At 41.4% G+C, this 23,650-nt stretch overlaps 1 protein-coding gene across 1 annotated transcript; it reads right to left on the bottom strand.

Annotated features, from left to right (window-relative positions):
- Positions 1-1,578: 1,578 nt before the first annotated feature.
- On the bottom strand, positions 1,579-22,351 carry Dck (deoxycytidine kinase). Its single transcript, XM_052735333.1, has 7 exons — positions 22,007-22,351; positions 16,854-16,969; positions 11,993-12,186; positions 10,950-11,097; positions 8,195-8,310; positions 6,456-6,546; positions 1,579-3,714 (listed from the first exon to the last, which is right to left on the bottom strand). Exons 1-7 carry the CDS (start codon positions 22,095-22,097, stop codon positions 3,688-3,690), a joined length of 783 nt encoding a protein of 260 aa, XP_052591293.1. The 5' UTR covers positions 22,098-22,351; the 3' UTR covers positions 1,579-3,687.
- Between the last annotated feature and the right edge of the window lie 1,299 nt (positions 22,352-23,650).

Raw genomic sequence — 23,650 nt, 5'->3', positions numbered from 1 at the left:
CCCCGTCGAGGTATTTTTATCACAGAAATAGAAAAGGAACTACTGAAGTTTATATAAATGTTCCTGAAATATAGTTTTGTCATGATTATCATACTTATCAGGTAAAATGATGTTGCATATATCTGACATGATTAAATCAAGCTAATTATCACCTCAAATATCATTTTTGGTGGTTGACAATACTTACAATTTACTAAGTATTTAAAAATACATTATTGGGGCTTGAGAAATGGCTCAGCAGTTCTGAGCATTTGGTTGCTCTTCCAAAAGCCCTAGTTCAGTTCCCAGGACCCACATTCAGCTCCCAACATCCACATCTGGCAGCCCACAACTGCCTGTAACTCCAGTTCCAGGGATCAGATGCCTTCTTCTGGTCTTCTCAGAAAGCTACACACACATGGCACAACACACACTCAAGATACACACACACACACACACACACACACATTAAAAATAAAAAAATAAAAATAATATAGTATTATAGTATTAACTGTAGTCAATATGGTATTTATCCTTCTGTAACTAAATTCCTTCACTTAGCAGAGTGTTCTCTAGGTTTATACACACTATCACAAATGAATCTCCTTCCTTTTTTAAAGCTGCAACAGCTAATATGACATTAATGGCAAGAAACTAAAGCTCCCCAGGGAAGATCAGGGACAAGGCTCAACACATCTTGTTTTCCACATCACACTGAAAGTCCTACCTAATGTAATAAAACAAGGAAAAGCAAAGGCATCTTCATTGGAAAGAATGATAGAAAATGTCTCCGTCCACAGCTGGCAAGGTCATTTGTGTGGAAACAAACAAAAACCTAGAATAAACAATAAAACAATCTTGCAGAATGTCAAGTTAATATAACAAAATACATTACCACTTAGGCATAAAACAGTAACATACGTACAAGATCTAGATGCAGAAAATCACACAACTTTGAAGAAAGATGTCAGTGCACTAAACAAATGGAATGACATCCGTGTTCATTGGCAGCCAAACAACAAAAACGGAACTCCAGGAGTATTTTCCAGTTGCCAGTGCTTCCCAACTGGATCTATAGACCCAACAAAATGCCAATTAATAGTGTCGGCAAGTTCTTCTGTGGTAACATGTAGGCCAACGTCTCCGAACACCCAACTCAGCGCTGAAAAGGAAGGAGCTAACCATGGTGGTGCACAGCTCTAAGCCAGCCCCAAGGACACGGAAGCAGACCCCTGAGTTCCGGCAGCCTGGCTCCAAAGCCAAGCCTTGTAAAAAAACAAACGGAAGACTGACTCTAGTCAACTCCGAACTACTACAAAACTACAATAAACAATCAAGACAGGTTGACAAAAGAGTAGACAAATACACCAACCAAGCAGAATAAAGAGCCCAGGAAAAGGCTTGGAGAAAGACAGTCAGCTGATCTCTTTAGAAAGCGGAAACAAAGATGGCCCTGAAGCAGGCATACACGTACAAGTTCAAAGTCACACACCTTCACACACACTGGAAATGATCACAGATCCAAATGAAAAATGCAGAGCCATAAAATTCCTAGAAGATAACCAGATGATTTCTGGTTCAGAAAATTAAACTCTCCCATAATAGTTCATAAAACTGAAGTTTATTTATTGGCAAACATTTAAATTAGCACATTTATTTTTATCAAACAAAAATAAAAAGAGGTCAGATATATCACAAGACTATTTTTAGTTATTACAGATTTGAAATTGAGTCCTCTTTTCAAAGATCAGTGCTACTGTACCAGCTAACCCACTAAATTATCATCTTTGAATAAGAAACCAAAAATAAAAGGTAACACTTGAGAAAGGAAAATTATAGCTTCAAAATAAACGCGATTCTTCATTTCAAGAAATTACACGTTTTTCCTAATGTGAAGTAGAAAGGCTAATTACCTAGTAAAAATAATGCACATCTTAACTTAAAAAACCACACTGGGGGGAAAAAAAACAATAAAAAGACTTTTTTAATTACATACAGGCCTCAGATGAATACAAGCAGATTTTTACAGCTAAACATGGAAGTGGTTTAGAGATACGGACATTATTAACGGGAGCTTTAAGCCTCCTGGAATTTGTTAAAGTATTTCCTAGTTCAACAAAAATTGTAACATTTCCATGATACACTATATATAAAGCAAAATTGTTTTTATCAATAATTTCTCTGTGAGTATAAGAAATCTAAGAACAATCCTACAAAGTAAACTATGGAGCAAAGTGTGGTCGGTCACATTCTCACAGCAGAAATATGTGACTTCAATCTGAAGTTCGCAGACTGCCTAAGAACTCCAGATAGAAAAGGAAAACTGTACAGGGGGGGAGGGGGGAGGTGGCAGACGCAGACTTAACGGCTAAAATGCCCCACCTTGGCACGGTCTCCCTCACCGTCTCACCATGTACCACGGTAAAGAGAGACTGCTTATTATCAATACAGGGCCAGTGGAAAATGTCATTATGTTCCATCATATTTTACATAAAACTTAAAAAGAAACTGAAGAAAAGCTATACTTGTATCTCAAATGATTTCAAGAAAATCAGAGACGGTGCGGTGTTGCATGACTTTAATCAAGCACTGGGAGCAGGGAGGGAGACAGAGGTCGGTGGATCTCTGTGAGTTCAAGGCCAGCCTGGTCTCCACAGTGAATTCCAGGACAGCCAGAGCTGTAGAGAGACCCTGTCTCCATGCCTCACCCCCAAAAAAGTCATAATTTAAACAAGCATTTAAACTGTAGTACTCTAAGAAAAGCAGTAGCTAATTTAATGAAGCTTTATACTCACGTAATAAATGTCTTTGCTACCTTTTAAATATAGAAAGATTTCTTCCATTCTCCAAAATTTACATTAGAAAGAAAGAAAGAAAGAAAGAAAGAAAGAAAGAAAGAAAGAAAGAAAGAAAGAAAGAAAGAAAGAAAGAAAAAGAGTACTCATCACAGATGAAGAAACAGGTACAGATGAAATGATTTATAAAGTAATTCCACCATTACCATACTGGGAACAGGGTTTCACCTCTTCCTCTCCACATGCACCGCAGACACATTAGTAAACATCAGTGAGGCGATGATAACGTTCATAGAGTAGGAGAGGCACTTGATAACAACAGCACGTCAGGGGCTGGGGACAGCTCACTGTAGAAAGCTTCCCTGGCATGAATGAGACCCTGGGGGTTCACTGTCCAGCATCACTCAAGGAAGAAGAAGAAAAACAAAACACACACCTCAACCAAATCCCTATTCTAGGGATTCCCCAAACTCCACTTCTCAGCTCGTAATGGGCATACTCACTCACATAAGACACACATCCTTTATATGGAACATTGACGTGGCCATTAACGGGAGAATGAAAACATGTCAACCTGCTCAGGACACCCACCAACAGGGCAGGGGGAAAGCTGGGCCTTCCATAACAGTTTATCCACTCGCTGTACTGATTCTGAAAACATCGACCTCCAGACTTCGCAGTGAGATAAACACTCTCATTTAAAATGTGGAAGGGAAGTGGAGGGTGTCAGGGGGTAAAGGAGGGGCTCAAAGGTTACAGGGGGATTCTGAATATTAGAAAAGGTTTCTGTCTGCCAAACAAAACTGGTTTAAAAACTTGAATCCTGTGAAGACCTTCGTATGACCATCAAGCTGCTACGACACACAAGCTGAAGCATCTGGAGACATTTTGTCACCTGCAGTCTCCCGGACAATCACAAAGTACTCAAAAATTCTTTGACCTGAAGGAAGGAAAAACAAATTAATACAATTCCTTCAATTAATTTGATATCTAATATTCATCGTCATCCAGAAGAGCTGAACATACCAGTTATATAAACATCGCAATGCTACAGCATTCATTTTTAAAACAAATACTAAGTACTTCAGTAGTAAGGTGAAGACTAAAATCATTCACGTATATTTAAGACCTACAATTTAAAAAAAGATTGACATAATTTTAACAGACCTGTAATAACACTAATTTTATTCTCTCTCTCGCTCTGTTTTTGTTTTTTGAGATGGAGTTTCTCTGTGTAGTCCCAGCTGTCCTGAACTAGCTCTATAGACCAGGCTGTCCTTGAACTCACAAAGATCCATCTGCCTCTGCTTCCCAAGTGCTAGAATTAAAGGCATGCGCCACCACCTCCAGGTTATGGTCTCTGTATTTTTAAATATCTATATTTAAATAATATAGATCAATGATATGTACAGCTTTAACACTGATAATTATAAGAAATTAAACACCTTTGCAAATCAATCATGTAAATCTGTTGTATTAAGGCATAAATTTATTTTTTATTTTATGTGTAAATATTTTGCCTGCATGTATGTCTATGTACCATGTGCATGTCTAGTGCCCAGAGAGACCAGAAGAGGGTGTCAGATTCCCAGAAACTGGAGTTATAGACAGTTGTCACCATGAGGTCCTGGGACTCTGACTCCTCTGAAGAGGAGGAGCCAGTGTTCTTAACTGCTGAGCCGCAAGGCATAAATTTCTAGAATGTTAGTGTATGAACAAAGCTATGTAAATTCTGAATAAACCTAGCCAACAGAAGAAGACTACAATGTAAGACTCTAATTCTCCACTCTAGACTACAAAATTCTGCTTCAAAGATAAAGGTTGTTGCCTTATAAAAATACCCTCCCCCAAATTCCAGGATTATTAATTAAAAAAATAATGTGAAATGATTCCTAGTCTAAGAACGGAAGTGTTTGTTTAAAGCTAAGAAATGTGGCACCGGAGAGATGTCTCATTGTTTATGAGGCACTGCTACTCTTGCAGAGGACCCAGGTTTGATTCCCAGCACCTATATAACAGCTCACAACCACCTGTACCTCCAGTTCCAGGGGATCTGACATGTTCTCCTGTATTCCTGGAGCATGTACATACTTGCAGACAAAACACTTAAACACATTAAAAAATTAATTAAATTTTAAAATAACAGGGACTAGAAAGATGGTTCGGTGGGTCAGAGCACTGGCTGCTCTTCCAGGTCCTGAGACCAATTCTCAGCACCCACACAGCAGCTCACAACTATTTATAACTATAGTCCCGTGGGATCTAATGCCCTCTTCTGGTGTGCAGACGTACATACAGGCAACACACCCATACACATAAAATAAGTAAATCTTTAAAAAGAAAACTTTAAAATAATAAAATAAAATTAAAGTGGTTTTATAGGTTTAGTTAAATTGATGCTTGGTGTTATTACAACTGCTGCTAATTTTATCTTAATAATATTATATGTTAATTCTACCTTATGTTTTAATATCATAAATAGTAAGTCACCTGAATTTTCTACATATGTATTACTTTATTTGATAGGGGAATCAACATATATGGTAAAGTGTTTCAAATGTTAAGGTTTTCAATTTTTTGAGATATAGTCAAGATTTTATTATAGTAAACAGCCAGACATTTCATGAAGAAAAAAAAAATAGCCCATAAGTTTCCGTCAAAACTAAACAAATATGTTTTTCCTTAGACATGAGATCACTAAGCTAATTAATGTAGATAAGGATTTATTACACAATTCTTCCTGTCACCTGAAGGTTCTTTAGCTAAGTCTCTCCCTTATATGTATAAATTACATTACTCATCAGATAACGATCAACTTTCGATTTTCTGAAGGTTAAATTAACCTTTGTTAATACAGACTCAATGGTTAGGATAAGGCCAATTCATCCTTGACATGGTCTCCAACAAAGATTTAAACTAGCACTGCCTATTCCCCAAACATCAGTTAAAAATGAATGAGACTATATCCTACAACTTTAAATACCCTCCACGCTGCATTCTGTGCAAAAGATAAACTAACTTTATAAACAGTTTATATTAAAACAGGTACACGCTGGTGATGTGTGACGGAAAAAGTGGGACAAAACAGGAGAAAAGGATGAGAAAGAAAAGCACAGCGCCGTCTTCCAGAAAAGGAGATAAAAATAGATTATTTTAGCTCAGGCCAGAGCTAGAATTCAAAACCAGGACTCAAATCTAAATGGTCTAAGGAGTGGTTCTCAAACTCCCTAATACCATGTCATGACCCTTTAATACATGACGACCCTTTCCCTCATGTTGTGATGACCCCCAACCATGAAATTATTTCGTTACCACTTCATAACTGTAATTTTGCTACTATTGTGAATCGTAATGTATAAATATCTGTATTTTCCGATGGTCTTAGACCCCTGTGAAAGAAAGACACCACCTAGAAGGGTGGTGACCCACAGAATTTTCTATAGATTCAAGTTTCTTAATGTATGTGTGTGTGTGTGTGTGTGTGTGTGTGTGTGTGTGTGTGTGTGTGTGATGTTGGGGATCAAACCCAGGGCCTCATGAACGCCTGGAAGCACTCAACCCCCAAGCTACACCCCCAGCCCTCTCCATATACTTTTACAGAAGCTCTTCTGCAAGCATGTGTTTTCACAAATTAATATAACTGTCTTAGACAAGATAAAACTCATCTTTTTCCAAACCGACCTTTTCAACCAGACTCTCATGCTTGTCTTTAAAGTCTTCATTGACATCCAGTGTGAGGATAGGCACCTCTTGAAGATACTCAAAGTTGGTTCTGTTTAAAAAGAAGGATGAACAAAATCAGAAAAAAAAAAAAAAAAACATTAAAAAACACCTATAATTCAAAAGTCACAATGTTGTCAGTCATTGTACAGTTTTTATCCTGTGGTGAAGCGCTGACCGTCTCTTTACACGTAGATTTACTACTCTGCATACAACCGTCTCAGCCACAGAACATGTAAAGCTAGGCATTATGATACGTCATTGCTCAAAAGCAAAAAAATGAGAAAGGTTTGATGTTTTAGCGATGAGGACACTGCTGGTGTGGTGTAGTTGGAGAGTGCCTGCCTAGCATGTCCAAGGCAGTGGACTCCATTTCCAACACTGCCAAAAAACAGACAGAAAACTAAACTCAGAAAAGCCGTTCAGAGCCTCAGGCGCTACACAGTTACAGACTGCCCAAGAGCTGACTGGACAAAGTTTACACCATTAACAAGTCATGACTGAAGACACAAGTTTAAACTACATCCCGGTAACTTCCCTTGGCCGCGTGGGATGCATTCCAAGATTCCCAGTAAGTCTGAGATCACGGCAACATGCACTCTGTGTGCAGTTTTTTCTTACACATAACATACATATCCACTCTGTGTGCAGTTTTTTTGTACACATACCATACATATACAGATTTAACACTTTCTACCTGAACTGCCTTTTCCCTCCCTGAGCTGAGAACTCTCCCCTTCCATTTAAAGGGCATCAGAGCTTCTCTTTGGCATAAGGTTGCCAGTATCCCTCCCTACTCTAGCACTTCAGAACCATTACTGAGTAAGACAAGGGGTACTTGGTTATAAGCACTATCGTATGTGACATTCACTCTCAGAACAGTTACTAAATGACTATCAAGCACATCCTGTATATGCCTAGAGAAGCTGGTCAAAGCTACAACTCATATCCTGGGCACTTCTGGGTAGAACAGATGGAGCTGGACAGCACAGTATTTCAACACTTCTCAGAATGGAAGGCAATGTTGTCCAGTATGGCCTCAAGCTCCTGGGCTCAGGCAATTGTACAGCCCCAGTCTCCCAGGAGACAGGACCACAGCCAGGTACAGTCAGCTTAGCAAGCAACTTTCCGTTCATGAACTCTTTCTGAAATTTCACATTTAGTATTTTTGGATTAAGGCTAATATATAACTGAAAGTATATTTAATATTTTTGGATTAAGGCTAATATGTCATTGGAAGTATAAAAATTAAAACAGAATATAACATCAGATTTAAAATTATTTCTGAGTGTATCTTAATAACATACACATAGTCTTACTTTATTAATTAAAGGAAAAATAACATTAGAAGATACTAGTTACACAACCTTCAAACAAGTAACTTGGAAATATGAATAAATATATGAATAAAAATAAACATTTAGCTGGATGGTGGGGTGGGGATAACGCACACCTTTAATCACAGCAATTGGGAGGCAGAGGCAGGCAGATCTCTGAGTTCGAGGCCAGCCTGGTCTACAGATTTGAGTTCCAAGACAGCACTAAAGCTACACAGAAAAAATACAGCCTCAAAAAAACAAAAAAATAAAAAATATTTAAAAAATAAAAATAAGTAACATTGTTACTCACACCATCCAGCTTCTAGATTAAAATCTGATAAAGGGAATCACAGTGAGCAGCAAACAATAAGAAACCCTTACTTCAGAGTTCGATGAAGGAGCCAGCTTTCGTGTTTATAGTGAAGTTTCTCTAAATACTCCAGAGGAATGCCTTGTTCTTCATTTCTTCCCCGTAAATATATTCTACTTAAGCATTTCTAAAAGAAAGCAGTAAGAAAAATTCAAGTAACTATTTGTGTCTGCTACTGTTAAAATTTTATTTTCTGTATCTTTATGTTTTCCAAAAACCTGCATTTATTTCTTCTAGAAAGTTGAAATAGCTAATTTTCCCTGTGTTATTTTAGTCAGATGGTAGTTCTAAATTAAGTGAACTTTGAAAAATAAATCGGTATCCACATATGAAATACACTAATTAACTAAGTATGATAAAAAGGGGGAGGGAGCGTGTGGTGGCGCACGCCTTTAATCCCAGCACTTGGGAGGCAGAGCCAGGCAGATCTCTGTGAGTTAGAAGCAAGCCTGGTCTACAGAGCGAGATCTAGGACAGGCACCAAAACTACACGGAGAAACTCTATCTCGAAGAAAAAAAAAAAAGAAAGAAAGAAAAAGAAAGTAACTATAGAGTGTGTCCATCTGTCCATCCTACTTGGCTGTTAAGCAAATGTGTCCGACTGTGCTCCATCCCTGTAAGAGCAGCTCGTCACTGGATGGATGCTCTGAACCACCACAACCTAAAAGAACACGGGGTACTTTATATCTGCCCTCTATCGGTATGACGGAGCAAGGTAGCCACCAGCCACCATGGCTTTTCAGCACTTGAGGCATGGCTAATGTGGTGACCAAGGAACAGAATTTTCAAACTTTATGTATAACTTTAATAATCATCAACTTAAAGAGCCACATTAGACTGTGTGACTCTAAACCATTTCTCTAACAGCATACATACAAATGAAATTCCGTACAATTTGTGGAAGCTCACCAGCACTCAGGTGTGAGAACCACAACACTGTGCTCTGTAGTGAAGCACCTGTCTACAATGCACAAGGTCCTGAGTTCAACCCCCAGCACTGCAGAAGAAAAACAGGCACCCCAACAAGTAACATTCACGAGACGATGGCAGCCCATAAACTGTGACACAGTATGCTATAAATCCTTTTTCAATAATCTTTAATTAAAAGATACAAATGAGCCCAGTGTGGTGGCACAGGCCTTTAGTCCCAGCACCCGGGAGTCAGAGGCAGGCAGATTTCTGAAAGTTCTAGTCCAGCCTGGTCTACATAGTGAGTTCCAGGACAGCCAGGACCACATAAGAGGGAGCTTGTCTCAAAAACAAAACAAAGATGACAAATGACTAAAGCTCAGTCACTAAAGTGCCAACCACAGCAGCAGGAGGACCGACTGTTAGGTCCCCAGCACACACACAATCCAGGAGAAGGTAGGCGGAAGCAGGCGCATCCTCCGGGTTGGCTGACCAGTCAGTCACTCCAGCCAACCAGCGAGCTTCAGGTTCAGAGAGACCTTGTCTCAAAACCTAAGGGGCTGAGACGGAGCAGCAGTCGTCTCCAGGGACACGCCCCATGATAGGTTATCAAGCCCAAGCAGTCAGCCCCAAACCCACATTCACGGGAGCAGCAATGAAGGGACTCAACAGGCTGTACTTACAAATTTATATACACACACATAGGTAATAATAATTAAAGAATTAAGAGGCCATGATTTGGAAAGTGAGGACATGGGAGACGTTAGGAGGGAAAGGAAGTGAGGAGAGGACGTGAATAGAGTACTCATATATGAAATTCCCACTAGTCAGTCAGTCTAGCTGACTTGATCTGTCTGGATTCATTATGTAATATAATACATAAATAGAACAGGGATTTCCCAGGAGCTCTCTTAGCTGAAAACAACAAGATCTCTAAGTCTCTTTCAAGTGTGCCACTATTTATTTGTACCAAGTCACAAGTAACCATAAATTTTTTAAAAGATGTATTTATTTATTATGTATACAGTGCTCTGTCTGCATGTGTGCCTACAGGCCAGAAGAGGGCACCAGATCTCATTATAGACAGTTGTGAGCTGCCACCATGTGGATGCTGGGAATTGAAGCCAGATTCTCTGGAAGAACAGCCAGTGCTCCTAACCACTGAGCCATCTCTTCAGTCACATAAAATGTTTCATAAAGTGAACCTCCAACAGTTGTGATATTCATAAAGCAAACATTTATTAAGTTTCCACTATGTCCCCAGACCTTCCTCTGGCCCTAGAAATCCAACAACAGCTAAAATATCTATCCAAAGTTCTACTTCATTAAGTCTATATTTCAGAAGTGGCTTTGGCAAGTCTCTTATTCTAGCTTTGATGGGATGAGAAGCTGAATAAGTTAGGAATAAAGATAAAAAATAAAAATAAAGGACTGTTGAAGACCAGAGAAGACCAGACTTGCCACATGTAGATTTCTAGTTTGCTGAGAAAAATCTGTTCTGCTCTGAGTTTCCAGGTGAGGAGCTAGAGAGTTTTTTTTTTTTTTTTAATTTCTTTTTAATTTTATATCTATGAGTGTTAGCTGCATAGATGCCTGGCCACCTCATATGTGTAGTACCCACATGGGCCAGAAGAGGGCATCAGATCCCCTGGAACTGTGGTTACAGATGATTGTAAGCCACCATGTAGATGTTGGGAATTGAACTTGGGTCCTCAGGAAGAACAGTCAGTTCTCTTAACCTCTGAGCCATCTCTCCAGCTTGCAAGTTGGCTTTAACTGTCACTACTACATCCCTCTTGTGACTTCTGATATTACTTTAAAATTTCAACGGCACAAGCAAATGTTTAGTGGTCTCACCTCTGGAGTAGCTCGAAGGTAAATGATTCCATCCAGTTCAAGGCTTTGGCCGAACTGGCTGTTCATCCAGTCATGCCAGTCCTGGTATATTGTCCACTCTGTTTCATTCATGCAGTCAGACTCATACAAATTAGACGCAAAAATATACCTGAAAGAGAATCTCCGTCAGCACACACGTCCTTCCAAACACAGACACACAAATTATCAAAGAGGAAGTGGGCATGAAACACACTCCTAAATCCTGTAGCAACGAGTGCCTTGGAAAGCATACACAAAATGTCTTTCCCAGTATAGGAAAAGGGTTCTTTGCCAGTAGCTCTCAAAATGTTGACTAAGGATCCCTGGAGGTCCCCAAGCCCCTTCCAGTTCTATGAGAAGCCAGCTTACCTCACACACACTACTATACTTCAACCAAAACACATATATGCATACATAAATATACAAACAGGGATAAAAACCCAGTTTTATTAATTCAGACACTGAAGAACTACAAAATCTAAAGCAATGCTACTCTTCTCACTACATTTTTGTTTGAACACCTTTTATCAGAAGTCATCTATGTTAATACAGAGCATGCTTATTATTGATTGATTCTTTCATTTTATATTTGTATATTGATTGTATATTGATTCTCAATCGTAATTTCTAATAACAAACGTATCAAATGACAAAATCTTTTTAGACTACTTAACAATTAAAGAAAAGGGATCCCGAGACCAAAAACTTTATGAGCCCTATTCTGAGATAATTAAGGAGGTGAAAAAGTGGAGTAATTCTAAAACACCTTTAGAAATTTTTAATTTTTATCTCCTTTTTCAAGTCGATAGTCTAGGATATAAATCCAGATACAATCAGAATTCTAAGGGGTTGGAAGGAAAAGGGGGCTGTGCTAATGTCATTAGCACCTCAATGCTAATGGTATTTTTCAATGTCATTGTCTATCTAAATCCTTCAGCTCAGCCTCTAATTTGACTATCAGGAAATGAGAAAAAAGAATGTCTAGTTATAAACTCCAGAGAGCCAAATAGAAGCCATTTGCATACCTGTCACTATACACAGATCGTTCAAAAAATAACACAGGTTTCTCCGCATCTTTGAGCTTGCCATTGAGAGCGGCCAGCTGAGCTCGGATCCGGCTGAGACAAGCGTAGGATTGGAAGGTGAAAGACCACCGTTCGGGCTTCTCGTACATCATTTGAAGAACATTCCCACCACTTTTCTGAGACGTTGTCAATTCCTAATTTGGCAAAAGAAACAAACAAACAAAAAACCCAATATGATTGCCAACAGTTACTTTAACTTTTTTTGTTTTGTCTTGTGTTTTTTGAGACAAGGTCACTATATAGCTCTGACTGTCCTGAAACTCAGGATACAGACCAAGCTGTCCTTGAACTCATAGACATCCACCTGCCTCTGCTTCCCAAGTGTTGGGATTAAAGGCGTGTTAAATGTATGCCCACATACAACCACATATACACACAAATAAAATTTGAAAAAAAAAAAAATCAGCTACATGGGCACCGGAGCAATGGCTCATTGGTTAAGAGCACTTCCTCCTCTTCAGAGGACTCGGGTTCAGTTCTCAGCACCCACATGGCAGCTCTCTGTAACTCCAGTTTTAGGAAATCTGATACCCTCTTCTGACCTCTGCAGCACATACATACATGCAGGCAGAACACTCATGCACATAAAATAAACCAATCTCTAAAAAATCAGCTACAGCTAAGTCACACATGCCTCTCTCAGGGAAGACAAATATACTCTCAGTTTATCAGCCTCCAACATTCCCTGATTTTCTAACAGATCTAACTTAAGGGTGCTCTTCCACTTACAATGGGGTTTTGTCCTTATAAATAAATCCTAAACTGAAACTATCAAAGTGTGAAAATGCAACACAGCTTAACAGGACAGCACACTACAGCAGACTTCTAGTTGCTCTGAGCCACTCTGGTTTCACTGCTGGGGTCTAGCACGAGAGAGTGTCACATCACACTCTTCCAGTGTAGGAAAAATCCAAATATGAAAATCAAAGTACACTGACACTCACTGTGTGTGCATGTTCCACAACATCACAAAGTTAAAAAAACAATTATAAGTTCAACCATTGAAAACAGCGTTAAGTAGAAGACTGGGTGTATTCCTTTACTGCCTGGGGCCTGTTAGGTATGAGTTTGTAACTCCAATCTTGTAATATGACAGAACAGAACCGTGCTCCAAACTTGCAACCCAATAGCGATGTTGTCAGAACCAATATTTTCAGCATTGAGAAAAAAAAAATGTAACAATAAAAACTTAGTTTAAGTCAGGCGGTGGTGGCGCACGCCTTTAATCCCAGCACTCGGGAGGTAGAGGCAGGTGGATCTTTGTGAGTTCAAGGCCAGCCTGGTCTACAGAGTGAGATCCAGGAAAGGCGCAAAGCTACACAGAGAAACCCTGTCTCGAAAAACCAAAAAAAAAAAAAAAAAAAAAAAAAAAAAACTTAGTTTAAAATTCTTTCATCTTAAATAGGAATTGCAAATGGCATCTAGAATTAATTTTTTTTCTATAAAATACAGTTTCCCAGCTCAGTCCAATAAAAAGCTTATGAACAATAATAATCCTGTAGGACAATCACAAATGTCATCTAGACTATGACTTCTAAATACGTTTCCCTCTGAGAGGTGTTCTGTGTCAGATTCCAAGTCTGGAAGCTGGGCTTCATACGCCTTGTTCCAATAAACAAAGAAACTATCGGAGATCTCCTGGCATTGCACAAAGGGGCTTCTATGTGTTAGAGAAGTCTGGACAGCCAAAAACAAGGAGGGTGAAAATCTGTGAGTTCATAGTGCTTTAAAAAAAAAAAAAAAAAAAAAAGACAAAAACCTGTCATCTTTGGAGATAGTTAAAGCATCCATTATCTTTTCTGGAAATCTGTAAGTAAAAAGATAAAAAAATCAAGTATTTTATCTTCTATAAGACACTGTAGAAAATGCAGTGGATAAAAGTGTCTTTTTTTTTACAGAATCACAGCTAAAAAATTCTGATTGCTTGAGAAAGAATATCATCCTTTACAACACATAACCATTGACAAGAGATGTAAGAAAACAAATAGGGATTTTTTTTCTTTCTTCCTTGAGACAACAAAGAATTCAACTGAAAAAAAAAAGAAGGTGGGGACCCATGGTGGGAGGTGGGGGAGAAATCCTCCTAACAGTGTATATATATAAAAAGGAAGCAATTAAGTCAAAGCCTTGGGACTACATCATGCAAATCACCAGAGAGTAAAGTACTGTTTTAAGTGAGTCTGTAAAACAAAGATTAATAATAATCACCTGCTGGTTCTCAAAACCACTGTTGCCGGAATTCAGGGAATGAGGCAGGAAACCATGTAATCTTTGTACTTTACCACGTCTTATTCTGACAAGAATTGGTAGCCCTTTGGTAGCACGGTAACATTTCAGCCACTAGATGGCAGGTTAAAGAAATAAACCGCTACAACCAAATAAGCAAAGCATAGAGATGGACATTTAGTTACAGAGGGAAGAGAGGAAGGAAGGCTAACGCCACGTTCTTCCAACTCTACAACCTCCAGGAAGCAAAGTCAGATCTACAGGAGGACTGGCTGGGCTCCACAAGGTCCACTCCTCAGTGCTGACAGTATTCTAAGACAGCTGAGGTTTAGACACTGGGTCATTCACATTATAACTACAAAGAACAGATCGAGAATGAGCTGAAGAAGGGCTCCATGCAGAATAAAACTCATTTCATTTATACAGCTCTTTATGGTTCCAGGCTTAACCCAGGGCCTTGGGCTCGCTAGGCAAGCGACCTACCATTGGGCTACATCCTAGCCCTGAACACCCCAGTTTTTGGAGTCTAGTAGAAGTCTGGGGATGAGGGGTAAAGACAGTATCCAAAAATACAGAGAAGCCATCCACACACTTAATGCTTCATGTTTCACATTATCCACAAAATACTGTTTCCCACATTGTCTGAACCCAACTTACAGTACGGAAGACCACAGCCTCTGACTCATACATAAAAATTAAGAAAATGAATTCCACATGGGGAGGAAATCTCTTTAAAATTTAGTACTTGATATTCAAAGAATTGGGATATATTAAGTTGTCCCCCCCAGCCTAAAATTAATTATTCTTTGCAAGTAAAAGTGTGAGAAATATTTAGTTATCAAAACCTTAAATCCAAAAGAACTACCCAAAAAAAAAAAAAAAAAAAAAGAAAAAAAGAAAAAGAAAAAAGAGAAAACAAAAACAATTCACAAATATCCCTGTGTGGGTTAGTTTTATGTCAATTTGACACAGTCATCCGAGAGGAGGAAACCTCAATTAAGAAAATGCCTCCAGGGCTGGAGAGATGGCTCAGCGGTTAAGAGCACCGACTGCTCTTCCAAAGGTCCTGAGTTCAATTCCCAGCAACCACATGGTGGCTCACAACCATCTGTAATGAGATCTGGTGCCCTCTTCTGGCCTGCAGGGATATGTGCACTGTATACATAATAAATAAATTTAAAAAAAAAAAAAGATTTACAAAAAAAAAAAAAAAAGAAAATGCCTCCATTAGATCTGGCTGTAGACAAGCCTGTAGGGTGTTTTCTTAATTAGTGACAGATGGGGGAGGGCCCAGTCCATTGTAAGGACAAGCCAGTAAGCAGCACCCTCCACGGCCTCTGCATCAGCTCTCTCTCTCAGGTTCCTAGCCTGCTTGAGTTCCTGCCCTGACTTCCTAAGATGATGAACTGTGATGTGCAAGTGTAAGCCAAATAAACCCTTTCCTCCCAAAGTTGCTATTGGTCACAATAGTAACAGTGATCCTAGCTACAACAATCCACAAAGGCTACAGGTTCTTGTTACTGATTTTCCTTCTGTATATGATTTACATTTGAAATACCCAATCATTCCCAGAAATCCTCACATCAATAGCTCTACTTTTTCTAGACTGAACAAGTTTCTGGCAGACCTTTGCAAACTCTCTACTTTCAATTTCACTTCTCCAGAAATGAAAACTCTTGGCAATCATTAGCACACACAACCATAACTTCCGCTATGAAAAACTGAAATTAAGTCTTTTGATTCCCCTAGTCTCTCATCTGCAAAGCTGTGTTGAAAAGGGCTAGTAAAGTGAAGCATGGCCAGAATGAAATGTTGTGGAGGATGATGGTATAGTATAAAGAAATGAGACAGAAATGGATTTGCACATGACAGGGGCTGAAAAGATTAATAAAATTCAATTATTGGAGGTTTAGGTTTTCTCATGTATTTTCATTTAAATTGTAAAAATCACTCAAGAAATTTAATTTGTGTAAGTTTTTTTGTTGTTGTTGTTTCTGAGTTTTGGTTTTCCAAGACAGGGGTTCTCTGTATAACAGCTCTGGCTGTTCTGGAACTTGCTTTGTAGACCAGGCTAGCCTCAAACTCACAGAGATCCACCTGCCTCTGCCTCCCAAATGCTGTGATTAAAAGTGTGCACCACCACTGCCCAGCTGCTTTAAGTTTTTAAACTTTTAAAACCTTTCAAACTTTGATGTGATAGTGCATAAATCTTAAATGCAAAGCTCAGTGAATTTTTACACACACATCTAGACTTGAAAGTGGTTATTGGAAATGGGGCAGAGGGGGATAAAAAACAAAAATACACTGCTTCTCTAACCTAAAGAGGTTTTTTTTAATGTGAATGGGTGTTTTCCCTGAATGTATGTCTGTGCACCAAGTACGTTCTTGGTGCCCAGAGACTAGAAGGGGGCATTGGAACCCCTGGAACTGGAGTTACAGACAATTCTGAGCTACCACACGGGTGCTGGGAACTGTACCTGGGTCCTGTAGAACAAACAGCTAGTGCTCTTACCTGCTGGGCCATACCCAGCCCTAAAGAATTTTTGTTGCATTGACTTAAATTCTCCTCGCGTACCTCAAATTCATCTTGAGTATTTTGCACGTTGCACCATCTGGCGACAGGTTCAGGAACCACTTCCCAATCCTCACAGACCTGCTTGAGGATATTCACAAAGGTTGACTTCCCAGCAGCTGTTGGAAAAAAAGAAAAGACAAAATTAAGAAAACTTGTTTAAAAAGCAAAACATAACCAACGGCCATTGGCTTTGACAAGATTAACAGTGAACGATACATACAGAGAAACAGTAAGACCCTTTCCTTCATCTTTTTTATAAACTAAACTCAAAGATGGTCCCTAGCCATTTGTGCCGAACAAATCTGTTATTATTTTTAGTTTATCAAAGGCAAGGAACAGAAGACTTAAAAGCCTGATTAAGTTTAAGAAAGATATTATGACAGAAAACAAACAAACAAAAACCTGCCTTCTAGCCTAGCTTTCCTTAGCCAAGCCCTTAGAAAAAGAACTTTCTGAAGAGTAAGAAGCCTGTCCTCCCTAGCCAGTTGTGTGAACCTGACCAAGGCCCGGACCTGGTTCCTGGTTACATAGGAAGACGCGATTCTTACCATTCTTTCCAAAGTTATTGTGACAACAAGTGACAGTTGTTCCAGTCTTCTGGGTTTTCAAAACCTTCCTTTCAACTGACTCTACTTTCTCAGTCTAAAGAGTTCCCTGACTGTGGCCTACACTTCTAACTCCCAATTCAGCAGGCTAAAGGAAATGGATTCTGGACTCCAGGCCAGCCAGGGCTACGTAATGAGACGCGTCTCAAAAAACAAACTACAGCAGGTGTAATAACACATACCTGTAACCTCAGCACTTGGAAGGCTTAGGCAGGAGGACTGGTATGAGTTGAAGTTCAAGCCGGGATACATAGTGAGTGCTGAGCCAGCCTGGGCTACAGAGCAAGACCATGCCTCCCTGCCCACCAAAAAACAATTTTTTTAAAAAGGGGAAAAGAAGGGTAGAGACCCCTAATACATCCAAAATAATTTACCAATAACAAACCAATTAAGAGATAACTATAAAATCAATGTGAAGACACATCCAAGGCTTAAGAGCTGACAACCATTACTATCTGATTCTAATAAAGCCTATAGCTAACAAATTATTTTAAGTCTTGCAAAGCACTTCCTATCAGTAACAGCTGTAGAAATCTGCCTCAATTTTATGGTTCTGTGCCCTCTACCAAACCCTTAAAAAAAAAAGATAGCTTTACTTTTCCCGATCGTTCACTAGTTTCTGAGATATCTAGGGAAGAAAAAGACAAAAATAGCTTATGTGTCATCAGGACATACTATAGTCATCATTTTAGTATCAGTGAGTCTGGACCTTGTGGCTAAGAGCAGTACTTCTAATGGCCACCACACCCTTTCTATCTTAAGTCACCAAACGTTGTTATATGAGGCGTCACTGGCCAGTATTATGTTCTTCCTTCCTCTTTTGCTACACACACACACACACACACACCCCACAACCATATAGCTTCAATATCTTCGCCAAGTGTCCTCTTCCTTATAAATGGACTCAGGGTGGGCACAAAGAACTTACCCTTGACTTGCAGAAGTATACTCAAACCTGCAACATTATACAAGGCAAGAAGGAATCAGGAAGAACTTCAGATACTCATGCACAGATTAAGGAAATGGGGATCTATAGGATGACAGGGCAGGTGAAGAACAACACATCAATGTGTATCCAAAAAGGAGAAGAAATAAATGCAAGATAAACTGGGTGGCTATTTAGTTGAGGGGAGAACACTGGTGACCGAAATTTTGTGTGGAAAGGATAAGCTACAGACAATAACGCATTTAGAAGAGTGATGTAAATAGTCATCATTCATTAGACTAGGCGGAAAAGAGAACATGATATTCAGGGTAGACAAGAAACACACTGAAGTATCTCAAACTAGTCCAGAATCTAAAAGCACTTAAGGCTAACACATTAAGCCTTCTTCTGACATCGATTACAACCAAAGAAGCTTACACAGTCAAACTTTAAAATTGCAAACGTTAAATTTTACTTCAAGCTGAGTAATCATCGTCAAGTTGTAGTTTCCAAATAGTCGCTACCCAGTTCCTTCCTTAACGTTTGGGAGGGAGATCAGAGCTGGAAAAAAAGCGAATAAACTAATATTCTGTGAAGGTGGATGACAACAAGCAAGAACACCTATGAACAGTTTTACAGGTCACAGGAGCACGGGGCTTTGATGCCGAGCACTCAAAGGCAAGGAGCACGCTGGGAGTCTGAAGCCTCATAGTCACTACATAGTGAGTTCCAGGCCAGTGAGGGCTGTGCACTGAAACCATCTCAAACACAACACAAACAACCACCAAACAGCTACGTTAACAAACAGAATCCCTGGACCCTGGTTCAATTCCCAGCAACCACATGGTGGCTCACAACCACCTACAACGAGATCTGGTGCCCTCTTCTGGAGCGCAGGCATATATACAGGCAGAACGTACAGTGTGTCATTCTGAACACACTGAAATGAGCCGATGAAGCCTCCACAAATCTAACCTACGGGAATAGCTCCGTAAACCCAGAACAAGAGAAAACAGGTTGTTACGTGACTGTGCAACTTAAAATGGCCAAGCAATCTTCAAATTTTAGGAAGAAGAGAAGAATTACAAACCAGTCTTCACAGATTGCACAATTTTTACATCAGCAGGTTGCAACAAGTAAGGTGAAAGGGATGTAAACAACCATACAAGAGCAACAGGCAGCTGATGAAGCCTCCCCACAGGAAAGTCAACCAGTGGTGAGACACAACCTTAATCTAAATGACAGTTCCTACAACACCACTGTAAGTCTAGTTGCCAAGTCCTCAGAATTTTTGACGGTCAAAGATCTAGATGCTTGAGGGGAAGTCTTAATACTTGTAACTAAGTTTTCCTAATAGTGTGCCACTGCAGGACATTAATGTCCTTTCCAGGTCTTTCCAGGTCATCGAGGGAGGGATTTCCAGGGATGTCGGCCAGGAATTTTAGGCACAGATAACACAATTGCATCCGTATGCAGAAAAGCAGCTCTGGAAGCTGGTAAACAGGATATGGAGTGACCCGTTCACACATTATTTCAGTGCTGAGAAGATTAAAGATGCATGGAGGCAAGGAGACTTCGAGATGCCTGTCGCCTATCTGGGTTTGAGAGAAGGGAGACGGATAATCCATTATGGTTCTGATCCCAGGGGTTGGCCACTGACATTTACTTCAAAGATGACTTCACTGAGAACTTCCTTCTGTCGTTACATATGGTCATCTTTATCCACTAAGAGGCTGTGAGGAGTCTTGCTAGTAAGCATGACATCTCAAGGAACTTTTTTTTTTTTTTTTTTTGGTTTTTCGAGACAGGGTTTCTCTGTGTAGCTTTGCGCCTTTCCTGGAACTCACTTGGTAGTCCAGGCTGGCCTCGAACTCACAGAGATCCGCCTGGCTCTGCCTCCCGAGTGCTGGGATTAAAGGCGTGCGCCACCACCGCCCGGCCTCAAGGAACTTTTAAGAAGTGAGGATCTCTTCCAATGGCCCGCGTCTTCAGTGTGGAGCAAGTAAAACAAGCCCTCCTGTTTGTTTCAGCTCTACACTCTTGAAGGCTTACACCTGCTTGCCTTCTTAAAGAGCCAGTGCTTTGGAGAAGAGAATGTGGTAGGAATGAAAACATCTGCTGCATACATCAATAGTCAGTACTCAACCTGCAGCCCCCCAAAATAACAGCTGTCTCAAAACAGGAAACTTCAGTAGACTTCCTGTGGTAGGAAATATAAAAGAATGGGAGATTCATGTTCACCATGCAAAGTGGCATGCACAGTGTAGTTTACCCCCATTAGGGCAGAAACTCCAATGGTCTTTGAACCATACTTCAGTGTTTACCTGTAGGTGGGAAAGGAAGTAAAAAAAAAAAAAATTCACCAGTCAAAATCATTAAAAACTTCTTCCCTCGTGAGTCTATTGTAGTCCTAGGAATTGCCACAAACGCCAATCCAAATGTTGACAACCAAGGAATAGATGTGGTATATACCATTCAGTGGGATATTATTTAACACTTTTTTAAAAAGTGCTACACTCTGGGGACAAAGGTGTGGTGGTATTGTGTTCCCCAAAATATTGTGCACCCTAATAAACTTATCGGCTCAGAGAACAGAACAGCCACTAGATAGACATAGAGGCTAGAAAATGGTGGCACAAATACCTTTAATCCTAGCATTCCAAAGGCAGAGATCTGCCTGGATCTCTGTGAGTTCAAGGCCACATTGGAAACAGCCAGGCATGGTGACACACGCCTTTAATCCCACAGAGTGATGGCAGATGGCAGAAAGGTATGTAAGGCGTAAAGACCAGAAACTAGAAGCTTTTGACTGGTTAAGCATTCAGGCTTTTGAGCAGCAGTTCAGCTGAGATCCATTTGGATGAGGACTCAGAGGTTTCCAGTCTGAGGAAACAGGATCAGCTGAGGAACTGTCGAGGTGAGGTAGCTGTGGCTTGTTCTGCTTCTCTGATCTTCCAGCATTCACCCCAATACCTGACCCAGGTTTGTTTTTATTAATAAGACCTTCTAAGATTCATGCTACACAGAGGCAGGCGGATCTAAATTCAAGGTCAGTCTGGTCTACATAGTGAGTTCCAAGACAGTCAGGATTACAGAGAGAGAGACCCCGTCTCAAAAAACCCAAATAATTTTTTTTTTAAAGTACTACAGAAATAAACAGCATGAGTGAATCTTAAAAGCACTCTGGTAAACCAAACAAGACACAGAAGACCAGACATTCTGGTTCTGCTTAGGGCACTGGAAAAAACAAAACTTGCAGGTATTAAAAAGAAACATGTCAGGGCTTGTAAGGGGATGGGAAGGGAGAAAGGGCTGACTACAGAGAAGCACAAAGGGAACTGGAGCGGGCGGTGACGAAAACGTTCTCAATTTCGCGGTAAAACGGCGGGAAGTCGGGGAAACCTACCGGAAAAGGGTTTCTCCTACCTAAGTTACATCTCCATTAAAGCAGCATCCCCAACGGCGCCCCGAACCCTTGCGAATGGAAGTCCCCAACAAAGAGGGTGCAGCGGCGCAGAGCGCGCCTCACAAAGCCCCGGGCTGGCGCAGGGCCAGAGGAGCCACCGCGCCGGCGCGGACAGAGGGAACCCCGAGGCACCGGCACCGGAGCGGGGCCGCCTTACCGATGTTCCCCTCGATGGAGATCTTCTTGACCCGTGTGCCCTCGGAGCTGGTGGAGGGGGACGGGCAGAACCTCTTGGGCGGGGTGGCCATGCCTGGCTCGCGGCGGCTCGGGCGCGGGACCTGCAGGAGAGCGGCGGCGCGGGGAGCTGGGGACGGCGGCGTCACGCTCGCGCCGGCGGGACCCGCACTTTGACTTTGGCGCGCGCGGAGGCGCCGGCGGCTGGGCGGGCCCGTGGAGCGGCCACGCCCTGGCGGCCCCGACTCCCAGCCTCCACGCCTCGCCCCGGCCTGCCGGCGAGGACCAGTAACGCGGCTCCAAGCCCGGAGCGAGGGGCCCCCGGGGCACGGAGGGCAGGGGGCGGGGCTTGCGCGGCGAGCCCTGGGAGGGCAGGGGGCGGGGCTTGTGAGGCGAGCCGTGGGAGCGCATGGGGCGGGGCTTGCGCGGCGAGCCCTGGGAGGGCAGGGGGCGGGGCTTGCGCGATGAGCTCATTCGAGGACAGGGGGCGGGCCTCGCCCGGAGAGCCCTGGGAGGGCAGGGGGCGGGGCTTGCAGGATGAAGCCCTTCTGACTGCCAGGCTTGGAGGTTTCAACAACTCTGGGAAGAAAAGCAGGCGATCCGGAAATTCAAACCGAAAAGCCTCAGCAGGTGCTGCTCACAGGAAACGCGTAGCTGTCCCGCACTGCATTCAGGGTTTTTTCGTTAACCAGTGATCCAGTGCGAATCCCACCTTAGGGCTGGGAATGACAGGAAGTGCCGGGAGTGACCTAAAGAGAGGGAGTGGCTACTGGTTTAAAGTCTGAGGCCAGGGGAACTGAGACAGGGAACGGGACATCATCAAGCCACCCAAGGAAGAGCTCTCCGCTTTAAGTTGCAAGCTCCGCTGTGCTGTTGTTTATAGTAACCTAACACTAGATACGTTTCTCAGCAGCATGGCTGTGACTTAACATTGCATGTCCATCGCCTAACACGTGACTTTTAATGTCATATACGTATATTTCTATAGAGATGTACTTACTCTGCGCGCGCACGCACGCACACACACACACACACACACACACACACACACACACACACACACACACTTATTTGTATGCAGTCCGTACAAGACTGGGGTAGATACAGATGCAGTTCATTTTTAGGCAGGGTAAAGACCTAGTAAATAGATTATCCCCATCTGGAGGTTAGATTCAAGTTATCATTAAAACCAAGGGACTCGTTATTATCTTTTAGCTTGTAATTATCATTTGGCCTGAAGTATGTCCTACAAATGGACCTAGCAGCAGAGAAATGGTGACTTAATGAAACAAAGAAGATATAAAAAGGAAAGGACATGACTACCCTTAGGTATGGTGGAGGAGAAAGTTTATTATAGATAAAACGGAGAGTGTAGGTAGAAGCAGGGACATCTGGGAGAGTCCAGAGTGAACATGACCAGACTGAGCTGGGCCATATGGGGAGGAGAGGGGGCGGGACGGAGAACCAGGTGCAGCAGCCAAAAGGCCAAAGCTACAAAAAGGGACAGGTGACCAAAATGTCTGGATAACACAGGGAAGAGCCTCTTGGGGAAACGGCAGCCCAGCCCCTGGGCTGGAGAGCGGCCAGGTCCACTTGGATAGGTTAAGTAGGCACCTCAACTGCTTGT

The sequence above is a fragment of the Peromyscus californicus genome, unplaced genomic scaffold, assembly GCF_007827085.1.
Source record: "Peromyscus californicus insignis strain IS unplaced genomic scaffold, ASM782708v3 Scaffold_13__1_contigs__length_99412109, whole genome shotgun sequence".
NCBI lineage: Eukaryota > Metazoa > Chordata > Mammalia > Rodentia > Cricetidae > Peromyscus > Peromyscus californicus.
Note: the sequence above shows the minus strand (reverse complement) of the source record. Positions and strands in the feature narration are given on the sequence as shown.

Excerpts from the sequence above, each read along its gene's own strand:
- Dck (XM_052735333.1), bottom strand. The coding sequence starts at position 22,097 with ATGGCCACCCCGCCCAAGAGGTTCTGCCCGTCCCCCTCCACCAGCTCC. Across the intron at positions 16,970-22,006 it reads CTCCATCGAGGGGAACATCG|CTGCTGGGAAGTCAACCTTT; the intron begins GTAAGGCGGCCC and ends TTTTTCCAACAG. Across the intron at positions 12,187-16,853 it reads ATACTCAAGATGAATTTGAG|GAATTGACAACGTCTCAGAA; the intron begins GTACGCGAGGAG and ends TTGCCAAATTAG.